This window comes from Salvelinus sp. IW2-2015, unplaced genomic scaffold (assembly GCF_002910315.2).
Source record: "Salvelinus sp. IW2-2015 unplaced genomic scaffold, ASM291031v2 Un_scaffold2114, whole genome shotgun sequence".
Taxonomy (NCBI): domain Eukaryota; kingdom Metazoa; phylum Chordata; class Actinopteri; order Salmoniformes; family Salmonidae; genus Salvelinus; species Salvelinus sp. IW2-2015.
Window position 1 is genome coordinate 121,148 of NW_019943451.1, and position 11,489 is coordinate 132,636.

The 11,489-nt window shown below is 45.9% G+C and overlaps 1 protein-coding gene across 1 annotated transcript; it reads left to right on the forward strand.

Annotated features, from left to right (window-relative positions):
* Window positions 1-3,163: 3,163 nt before the first annotated feature.
* LOC112072985 (chromodomain-helicase-DNA-binding protein 9) lies at window positions 3,164-10,175 on the forward strand (the record flags this gene model as incomplete). Its single annotated transcript, XM_024140354.2, has 7 exons — window positions 3,164-3,245; window positions 4,693-4,903; window positions 6,446-6,641; window positions 6,983-7,156; window positions 9,298-9,483; window positions 9,721-9,831; window positions 9,979-10,175. Coding segments are annotated over exons 2-7 (1,001 nt in total), but the record flags the coding sequence as incomplete, so codon positions are not given.
* Window positions 10,176-11,489: the final 1,314 nt, after the last annotated feature.

The following is an 11,489-nucleotide window of genomic DNA, read 5'->3' on the forward strand; positions in this document are numbered from 1 at the left end:
TTAATAATCGGGAACATGTTGACTTCGTTCACAAGATGTGTATCTTTCATTTGCTGTATTGGACTTGTTAAGTGTGTGAAAAGTTATAATATATTCAAAAAAAATATTTTTGAATTTGCGCGGCTCCTGCCTTTTTCAGTGGAATGTGTGGAGGAGTTCCGCTAGCGGAACTGCGACGGACGGTAAACGGGCATTACACGACAACAGGGGTTTACACCAGCATGTTCAGTAATCGTCTCCTAAACACGGATCACCTACAGGGATCACCTTAATCACAACAGAGAGAATCACTAACACCTGCAACACCTTAAACGATCCAGGGAATCACCTTAGACAGTCCGGGCAGGGAATCACCTTGAACACACGGGAATCACTTACGCCACAGGGTATACATCCTTAACGAACTACGGAGTAAGCATAACAACACAGGTAAAATAGGGATACTTGACACAACGGGGAATAGAATGGGAAAGTGGCTTGCTAGTTGCTTGCGTTCCTGCTCTTGCTCGGGGATTTCCTCCAGTGTGTGTGGTCTAGGAGCCACTAAAGTTTGCCAAGCCCTCCATCACCACATTTGAGATGATCACCTGGGGAACTGGCCACAGAGCTCAACGCTATCGAGTGTGCGCTGGGGCGATCTCAGATCGGACGAGGCCCATCGCCTTCAAGAACATGACGCAAGCTGCTAGAGGGCTTTGCAGGTCATGTTTAATCCTGGTAGATGTCCAAGTCACTGAGACATCACGTAGTGGCTAGAGATACTGAGGTCAGAAAGGGGTAGAAATTGCAGCCACTTGACAAGTTGAAGTGTTGAGATCCTAGGCCTAGTGTGTTTCCTAATCAATCATGCTTATTTATTGGTGTGTGAGAGAGGCAGTGAAACTGTGCGCTAATGTAACTCATTCACACTGTATCACCACTCTGTATGATCTTTAGATTGGTTTAGTGATTGAGGTCTCCCCTCTCTTGTAGTTAGTGTTCAAGTGGAGGCACACGCTTGGTCAGGTGGAGTGTCCAATGCTGTGGTGTCTTGTATACGTTCTCTAACTAATCTCTCTCTCCGTCTTACCCTCTCTGGTCTGCCAGGCAATTAACAAATTCTCCTGCAAAGGGACCCCCTCCAAGAACACGTAGATGGAGGTGTTCAGTCTCTGCATGCACCTTTCCTGGAGCCGTCAAAGCTTCCCCTCAGAAACACCTTCATGCTGGAGTTGGAGAGCCCCTCATCAGACGTGAGGAGGCAGGTGAGTGCTGGTGTGGATTCTTACTGTGGCTAGTGGTCATCAGTGGTCCTGTCTCGGTGTTAACGTGATTAAGCCTTTGTGGAGTCCTATTGAAGAGATGTGTGGATTACTTGTTCACTAGTCTAGCCGCTGTGGAGTGTGTCTTATCCACGATGTATTTATAATGTGTGGCTTTTTACCCTTCATAAGTGTATGATGATGAACGATTTACTGTGAGTAATTATCTCCGTGATGTAGTCCCTTACCATACTGAATATGAACAGATATGATCAGAACTAATTTGTTTTTCATATGGTAGTCTATGGGGACATGATTGGTTTTTTGCCATCCACTCAACCCCACCTTGGTGTGTTTTGGAACGTGCTGTCAGTGTGTTGGAGAATATGGATCTGTTGAAGCAGGTGAGAACTCTCGAGGAGAAAGTAGCATCACACACACCACACAAGACAGACGACAGACCAGACGACAGACAGACAGACAGACAGACAGACAGACAGACAGACGACAGACAGACAGACAGACAGACAGACAGAACAGACAGACAACAGAAGACAGACAGCACAGACAGCAGACAGGCAGGCAGGCAGACAGACAGGCAGGCAGTTTGGATAACGTTAATGTTAAAGGCCCTTTACATTATGGCCATGAATTATCAGTTATTTAGAAACCCCCTTAACAACCTCATGGATTCATCGTCTGTGAGTGTGAAAACCCAGCAGCATTGCAGTTTTTGCACACTCAAAACAGGTGTTCTTGGCATCGTACTACCACACCGTTCAAAGCACTTAAATATTTTGGCTTGCCCATTTCACCCTCTGAATGGCACACCATACACTCCTGTCTCAATTGTCTCAAGTCTTAAAAATCCTTCTTTAACCTGTCTCCTCCTTTCATCTACACTGATTGAAGTGGATTTAATAAGGATCATAGGTTTCACCTGGATTCACCTGGTCAGTCTATATCAAGTAAGCAGTGTTAAATGAATGAGAGGACAGGTTAAGAGAGGATTTCTAAGGTGTTCCTAATGTTTTGTACACTCAGTGTATTGTACTGGTTTGACAATCATACCACTGACCGCCATGGTCAACCCCTCTTGAATCCTGCTAATCCTTCAGCACCTCTTGTAAAATCATGTGTGTGTAGGTGCGTGTGTGGGTGCATGTGTTGGGTGCATGTGTGGGTGCATTGTGGGTGCGTGTGTGGGTGATGTGTGGTGCATGTTGGTCATTGTGGTGCATGTGTGGGTGCTGCTGTGGTGGGGCGGGGGTGCGCTTGGGGGTGGTTTGGGGCATGTGTGGGTGTGTGTGGATGCGTGTGGGTGCATGTGTGGGTGCAATGTGTGGGTGCGTGTGTGGGGCATGTGGTGGGTGCATGTGTGGTTCATGTGTGGGGCGTGTGTGGGTGCATGTGTGGGTGCGTGAGTGTGTGGTGCCGTGAGTGTGTGAAAGTGGGCGTCCTGTTCCAGACTCTCCACATGTAACGTGTACTTCCATCTCTCTGTATCCGTCTCTCTGTGTCTCAGGTCAAAAAGCTTCACGTATTACTTGTAAACTGTGTCTTGTGTATGAGGTGCGTATGCATGCGTCCACATATATGAAACATGCATATCTCGGTCTCTCTCAGGTCCAGAAGTTGCAGGCCATCTGAAGCCCATGATGCTGCGTCGTCTCAAGGAGGACGTGGAGAAGAAGCTGGTCCTAAGGAGGAAACCATCATTGAGGTGTGATGTGCGTGTTTGCGTTGTGTGCTTGAGATTGAGTTTTTGTGTTTTTTTTGTCTTAGTTTTGCTGACTGATGTGGTTCTGTGTATTCTTTATATATTGAATGTTTCTATATAATGTGGTCAGGTGGAGCTGACCAACATCCAGAAGAAGTACTACAGAGCCATCCTGGAGAAGAACTTTCCTTCCTGTCTAAAGGAGTCGGCCAGGCCAATGTCCCCAACCTGGTCAACACCATGATGGAGCTGAGAAGTGTTGCAACCACCCTACCTCATTAAAGGTACTGAACACACCACTACCTGACCCTGACCCCTACCTAACCCTACTGTAACCAGGGTTGGGGTCAATTCCATTGAAATTCTAGTCAATTCAGAAAGTAAACCAAATTCCAATTCCCATTTTCCCCATTGAAAAGCATTGAAGAGAATTGAATTGGAATTTCAGTTTACTTCCTTAATTGACATGGAATTGCCCCAAGCCTGACAACTCAATCTGGTCAACACCATGATGGAGCTGAGAAGCTGCTGTAACCAGCCTTACCTCATCTCATCAAAGTACTACACTGTGTGTGTGTGTGTGTGTGTGTGTGTGTGTGTGTGTGTGTGTGTGTGTGTGTGTGTGTGGTGTGGTGTGTGTGTGTGTGTGTGTGTGTGTGTGTGTGTGTGTGGTGGTGTGTGTGTGTGTGTAACAGTTTTAATGAGGGCTAGGACAACTAAAGGATCAGCTTTAGAGTTGATAAACTGCCAAATGGAAATATGAAGGCTTTCTAATTAAGCAATAAGTCACGGGGGGGTGTGGTATATGGGCTCCTGAGTGGCGCAGCGGTCTAGGACACTGATGCTAGAGGCATCACTATAGACACCCTGGTTCGTATCTAGGCTGTATCACAACCGTCTGTGATTGGGAATCCCATAGGGCAGCACACAATTGGCCCAGCGTTGTCCGGATTTGACCAGTGTAGGCCGTCATTGTAAGTAAGAATTTGTTCTTAATTGACTTACCTAGTTAAATAAAGGTTAAATAAATAAATAAACGTTGGTAACCAGTTTATAATAGCAATAAGGCCTTATTGCTATTATTAACTGGTTACCAACGTAATTAGAGTAGTAAAAATAAATGTTTTGTCATACCCGTGTTATACGGTCGGATATACCACGGTTGTCAGCCAATTAGCATTCAGGGCTCGAACCACCCAGTTTTTCATATCCGGGAGTTTTTAGTATGTCAAATCAAAAAAGGGGTTGTTAGACTTGATAAGCATTATAGAAGTCCTAATTCTCATATTATCTTTGACCTGCATACAGATTAGTGTAGTTATGGTACCTTTCTTCATCAATGCTGGTTTGTGAGTTTGAGGCAGTGAGCTGTGTGTGTGACCTGTCTCTTTGGTCATTCAGTTGCTTGGTCATTATCCTTCTAACCAGTGACCAGAGAGAGAGTTCCTTGTACCGCCACCTCACTCAGGTCCACCCTCTTTTTTCCAGTACCATATTGTACAAAATCTATTCCATGACTGAGTTGCTATTCCTATCTGTCTTAAAGTAGGTACTGTATACAGATTAGGTCAAAATGGTAGCATGGTACCAGATTGTGTCATCCAGTCTTTTCCCAATAGAAGCCAAACTCTGGTGGCAACAGCGTTAGACGGGGGCCCCGCCCTGCTTGTACAATTGTAGCAGAAACACTGATACCATCACTGAGTTTATTTGTCTGTCCATCTCTCCCAGGTGCTGAGGAGAAGATCTTGGAGGACTTCCGAGAGGTGTACAGCCCTGTTGCCTTTGATTTCCACCTGCAGGCCATGGTGCAGTCGGCTGGTAAACTGGTCCTCATAGACAAGCTGCTGCCCAAGATGAAGGCCGGGGGACACAAGGTCCTCATCTTCTCCCAGATGGTCCGCTGTCTGGATATCCTGGAGGACTACCTCATCCAGAGAAGGTACTGCTGCCTGCCTCTCGTCTTGTATTACTATGCTCCCAAGTACTCCACTGCAATAGAAGCCTGGAAATCAAGGTTCTCTCTCCTCAGATATTTCATATTGTGAGATGATGTAGTTTGAGATGAGATATATAATGTTTATTACTTTGTGTCAGTGCATGTAGAATTTTAAACGCCCTCTGCAGTTTCAGCTAGGCTGATGCAGAAAAAGACAGGAATCATGCTTGAGAGGGTAATAGACTTTGTAATATCCATTTTTCAGCTCCATTTTCAAAGTGATGTATTTATGGTTTATTATCTGGTGTTAGCTAGCTAGCAGTTTGCAGTGCAGCAAAAGCTGAATCACTCCAGTACTTTCCCTTATTAAATTGAATGTAGTTGAAGAGAAATGCTGAATCTCTAAGCATTAGCCTCTCTCTCCAGTGACTGTCTGAGAAAGAGCCTTTTAAAGCCCCCTGTGCTCATCACTCCATAATGCTACCCAGAGCAGGGAGATGATAAAGACTGTGTAACAGAAGCAGAAGAATGTACCAAGACCCTTTCATTCAAGGTCTTAATCTCCTGGCTTAATGAGCTTCCTGTTTGCACGCTAAAATGAAGAAGGATATTATCCCAGCAGGAGAGGGGCGCGGCGAGTGGCAGGCGGAGGGGGGCCGGGGGCAATGATCGTGTGGCGGAGGGCGGGGCCGGGGGAGGCGGGGGGGAGCTGGGAAGGAGGACAGGTTGGGTGGGTGGACAACACCCGCTAAAGCTGAGGAAAGCGGGTGCGACTGGCCTGTGTCTGTGTAGTCTCTCTATATCTTCCTCCCTTCCTCCTGAGTATCTCGTGTCTCTCTCTTCTATCTCCCTCTTCTATCCTCTTTGTCTCTCTCACTACCCGGGCCTGCCCTGTGTTCTTCTCCCCTCCCGGCATCTTTCTGGCACTCGAGAACCCGAACAAAAACCAGTGTAAACAACAACAAGGCGATCGCCCCGCTCAGTGGCTAGGCAAGCTAGCCGGTTTCAGCGGCAGTCACAGGACTCCCCTCGGGCACTCCCACATCAGACAGAGGAAGAGGAGTCTGTGGGCGTGGCGGAGGGATAAGTGGAGTCCACTGTAAGGTGAGGGGTGAGTGGTGTAAGTGAAGAAATAGGGTAGAGGGCTAAGGAGCCAGGGGCGAAGGCTTCCGGAAAGAGACGCCCGTGATCAGCGAGCTAAAAACACCTGTTCTACTCCAAGAGAGGGAGAAGCGAATGAAAGGAGGCAAGAGGGAGCAGAATAGAGAGAGGAAGAAGAGAGGACAGAATGGAGCGAAAAAGGAGAGAACAGTGAATGGGGTAAGGAAAGTGGTAGAACAAAAACGAAATTCCTGGAAATATTGGTGCAAGTTGGAGGCCCCTTAATGTGTGATGGTTGGTGTTGATCCATCAGCTACTTAAAACTCTGTGTCGTACTGTATGTAAATGTTGACATTCATGATACTTGGATGTGACACTAGAACATGTGTAATTATGTGTACTAGAAGATCCTCCTCCAACCCTGCATGGTCCTGTGTTCCTCAGGTACCTGTATGAGCGTATCGATGGCAGAGTGAGAGGTAACCTGCGTCAGGCAGCTATAGACCGTTTCAGCAAACCAGACTCGGACCGCTTTGTGTTCCTGCTGTGTACCCGGGCTGGAGGTCTGGGCATCAACTTGACTGCTGCTGACACCTGTATTATCTTTGACTCAGACTGGAACCCACAGAACGACCTGCAGGTAAAGACACACACAGACATTTAAAGTGACACCAGCCTCCACTGTAATAAATTAGCAACAAAGGTGTGGTCACTTTCTATTTAAATTCAGTCAATTCAGAAAGTCCTTGAATTGAGAAGTGTCTTTTATATCCTATTATAATAGTTTAACTTTTTCATTGGCACAGCTTGGATAGTAAAATGTATGTATGCATGACTAAGTCGCTTTGGATAAAAGCGTCTGCTAAATTGCATATATTATATTATTATAGCAGAGCAACGATCTTGATCCTAAAGTGATTTTTATTGGACAAATATAAAATGTATTGGGTTGGTCATAACCAAGTTATTTTTCATTATTAGGCCCAGGCTCGCTGCCATAGGATTGGTCAGAACAAGGCGGTGAAGGTGTACCGTCTGATCACCAGGAACTCTTACGAGCGTGAGATGTTTGACCGGGCCAGCCTCAAACTGGGCCTGGACAAGGCTGTGCTGCAGAGCATGAGTGGCAGAGAGAACAGCGTGCCGGGTGGAGGGGTGAGTCTGCTGTGTTCATCACACACACACACACTGCAGCACCTGTATCAGTCCAGTGGATGCTCTATGCATTCGGAAAGTATTCTGACCCCTTGACTTTTTTCACATTTTGTTATGTTACAGCCTTATTCTAAAATGGATTAAATATTTTTTAAATCTCAGCAATCTACATACAATAACCCATAATGACAAAGCAAAAACAGGTTTTCAGTTTTTTGCAAATGTATTACAAATAAAAAACATAAATACCTTCTTTACATAAGTATTCAGACCATTTGCTATGAGACTTGAAATTGAGCTCAGGTGCATCCTGTTTCCATTGATCATCCTTGAGATGTTTCTACAACTTGATTGAAGTCCATCTGTCGTAAATTCAATTGATTGGACATGATATGGAAAAGCACACACCTGTCTATATAAAGTCTCACAGTTGACAGTGCGTATCAGATCAAAAATCAAGCAATGATGTTGAAGGAATTGTCCGTAGAGCTCCGAGACAGGATTGTGTCGAGGCACAGATCTGGGGAAGGTTACCAAAACATTTCTGCAGCATTGAAGGTCCCCAAGAACACAGTGGCCTCCATCATTCTTAAATGGAAGAAGTTTGGAACCACCAAGACTCTCCCTAGAGCTGGCCGCCCGGCCAAACTGAGCAATCGGGGAATAAGGGCCTTGGTCAGGGAGGTGACCAAGAACCCGATGGTCACTGACAGAGCTCTAGAGTTCCTCTGTGGAGATGGGAGAACCTTCCAGAAGGACAACCATCTCTACAGCACTCCACCAATCAGACCTTTATGGTAGAGTGGCCAGACGGAACCCGCTCTTCAGTAAAAGCCACATGACAGCACGCTTGGAGTTTGCCAAAAGGCACTTAAAAACTCTCAGACCATGAGAAACAAGATTCTCTGGTCTGATGAAACCAAGATTGAACTCTTTGATCTGAATGCCAAGCGTCACATCTGGAGGAAACCTGGCACCATTCCTATGGTGTAGCATGGTGGTGGCAGCATCATGCTGTGGGGATGTTTTTCAGTGGCAGGGACTGGGAGACTAGTCAGGATCGAGGCAAAGATGAATGTACAGAGCGATCCTTGATTAAAACCTGCTCCAGAGCACTCAGGACCTCAGACTGGGACGGAGGTTCACCTTCCAACAGGACAACAACCCTAAGCACACAGCCAAGACAACACAGGAGTGGCTTCGGGACAAGTCTCTGAATGTCCTTGAGTGGCCCAGCCAGAGCCCGGACTTGAACCCGATCAAACATCTCTGGAGAGACCTGAAAGTAGCTGTGCAGCAACGCTCCCCATCCAACCTGACAGAGCTTGAGAGGAGCTGCAGAGAGGAATGGAAGAAACTCCCCAAATACAGGTGTACCAAGCTTGTAGCGTCATACCCAAGAAGACTCAATTATGTAATCGCTGCCAAAGGTGCTTCAACAAAGTACTGAGTAAAGGGCCTGAATACTTATGTAAATGTCATATTTCAGTTTTTTTTTTATATACATTTGCAAAAAATATATATATATGTTTTTTGCTTTGTCATTATAGGTTATTGTGTGTAGATTGATGAGGGAAAAAATTATTTAGTCAATTTTAGAATAAGGCTGTAATGTAACAAAATGTGGAAAAGGTCAAGGGGTCAGAATATATTCTGAAGGCAAAAAATGTTATGTCCATTCTACGAAATGAGTGTAGAAAATGGACTAGTCAATATAATAAACACAGCTTTGAGATATCCTCTTAGTGCATCATCAGTGTGTAGGAGGAGCTTAGCTGTTTCTCTCTCTGGATTAGCTGGACTATCAGGAAGAAAGTGTTGAGCAGACATTAGCACCACCAGCTGCATACTAACACACCATGGGTCAGCTGGGGGTTGCTGCTACTCTTTCAGATTTAAAAAGGTCTAGCATGTGATCCAGTTCAGCTTCAGTTCAACTAACTGTCTCTCTCCTCAGCGTTTCTCACACTAGAGTGTCTGTTTGTTTTTGTGTGGTGTTAATGCATGTGCATGTGTTGTGCACATGTTTGTGTGTACAATGATGTAATGTGTAAATAGTCCAGTCTGTGATCTACTGTGGTCCATCATCAGTTCCCCTGACACCCTCTCTGTTTCTCCTTCTCCCCCTCCCCTCTCTSCAGCCGACCCAGCAGCAGCTGTCTAAGAAYGAGATCGAGGACCTGCTGAGGAAAGGGGCGTATGGAGCTCTGATGGACGATGAGGATGAGGGGGCCAAGTTCTGTGAGGAGGACATCGACCAGATCCTTCAACGCAGGACCAAGACCATCACCATCGAGTCTGAGGGACGGGGATCTACCTTTGCCAAGGTACCCAGTGACTGAAAGAGCACCACACAGTGGTCATTGTTTGAATGTTGCTATCCTTTTCCTTTCTGCATGACTAGCAGTAGTAACCCGTGTCTCCTGTCTACTCTCATGTCACTCTTCATCACAGACTCTCAGCTCTGTTAGGAGACTCAGACTTCTCATTGAAGGAGACTCAGGAAGGAACAGTGAATCAGATTATCAAGGTTTAATGTGATATAATGTCTTCTTCTCTCTCAGGCCAGTTTTGTGGCATCCGGAAACCGCACAGACATTTCTCTGGATGACCCCAACTTCTGGGACAAGTGGGCCAAGAAGGCTGAGATTGACATGGACTCTGCCAATGACAGAGTAAGTAATGCTTTAGTTTAAACACTGAACCTGCTCTTTCTGGCCATGATYAGATATYTTATATAGGAGATAAGATCAATGCCATGAGTGAATTTGCTACAATAGTATCTGAGTATCTGTGTGTGTTCCTCTCCTATTRCACAACAGAACAGCCTGGTAATTGACACTCCGAGGGTGAGGAAGCAGACCCGACCCTTCAGTGCCACTAAGGACGAGCTGGCAGAGCTGTCAGAGGGGGAGAGTGACAACGAGGACAAGCCCAAGCTCCGCCGGCCCCACGACCGCCTCAACAGCTACGGCAGGACAGAGTGCTTCAGAGTGGAGAAGAACCTACTAGTATACGGGTCAGTGTCAGTGACTGTACCACTTATGCTAGATAATATACAAACCAACACATAACCAACAATGAACCTAAATAACAATGTTTCTTAAATACATATCTTGTGCGGACCTCACAGGATGTGCCTAGCAGACTTTGAAGTTTCAGCCCAGACCAACCCCATCTGTTTTAGTGTTACTGCTGTACAGTGTTGTGTCTGTGACTGAGGCTCTCCTGTGTTGTTCACTCGGAATCTATTCGCTGACTGAAGTACAATGCTTGCGTGCTCATGTTATCTGCAGGCTCTCCTGTGTTGATCATCCTATATTGTTACAGTGTTCGGCGTATTGAGGCTGCTCCTGTGTTGTTCATCTAACAGGGGCAAAGAAAAAGTATTTAAAGCATCCGTCCAGGCACCAATTGTGCAATTCCCCACTTAAAAAACAGTGAGAGAGGCCTTGTAATTTTCTCCTGCTCATAGTTTTATATTTTTATTGAACAGTGCTTCACCTTATGGACAGAACAAAATGAGAAAAAAAAAAGTGTTCCAGGAGGGTGTGGTGAAGATGCTCACATGAATGTGTAATTTTTCAATTTTAATGAAATAATATATTGCAAATTATGGTGGGGGAAAGAAAAAAATATAGTACTGGTCCACCTAACCAAACAAGCAGGATTTCTGGCTCTCATTCAGACCGTAACGTTCTTCTTGGCAGAGCGCTGCCTCTGTTCTCCCACTCTTACGCTGTAGTATTAATATAGGCACCTGTGTTGAACCTTGTTTTCAGTGTTATTAAAGACACGGGCGGTGTGCGCACAACCCCTCAAAGCAGTCACACTCCAAACTGCCAACGATCGGCCAAGACACCAAAAGAGCTGTCCAAAGACACCCAAACAAAAATATGTAGACCTGCACCAGGCTTGGCGAAGACGAATCTGCAATAGTAGTATGCGAGCTTGGGTTTGAGAAGAAGAAATCAAACTGTAGATGGGAGCAGTGGGGAGCATTATAGGAAATGGAACGATGCGAGTGATCGTGGAAAGACCATTAGGATAGAGGTCGACCTCGCATCTGGGCTCCAGCAAGATCTTCACCCCGTGGGGTCAAAAATGATCACAAGAACGGTGAGCGCAAAAATCCCAGAACACACGGGGGGCGAACCTAGATGAAGGTGGACCTGCGAGAGAGCTGGGACCAAACCGAGTAACAAAGCCTACCATCCTTACAGAAGTCAGTTTATACAATACACCTATACTCACAGCGTGATATCCACCCGCTCTCCCCAGGGTCGCGAGTGGACTCAAAAATCCTGCAAAGTGCCCAGCGTGGGTGTCCCCC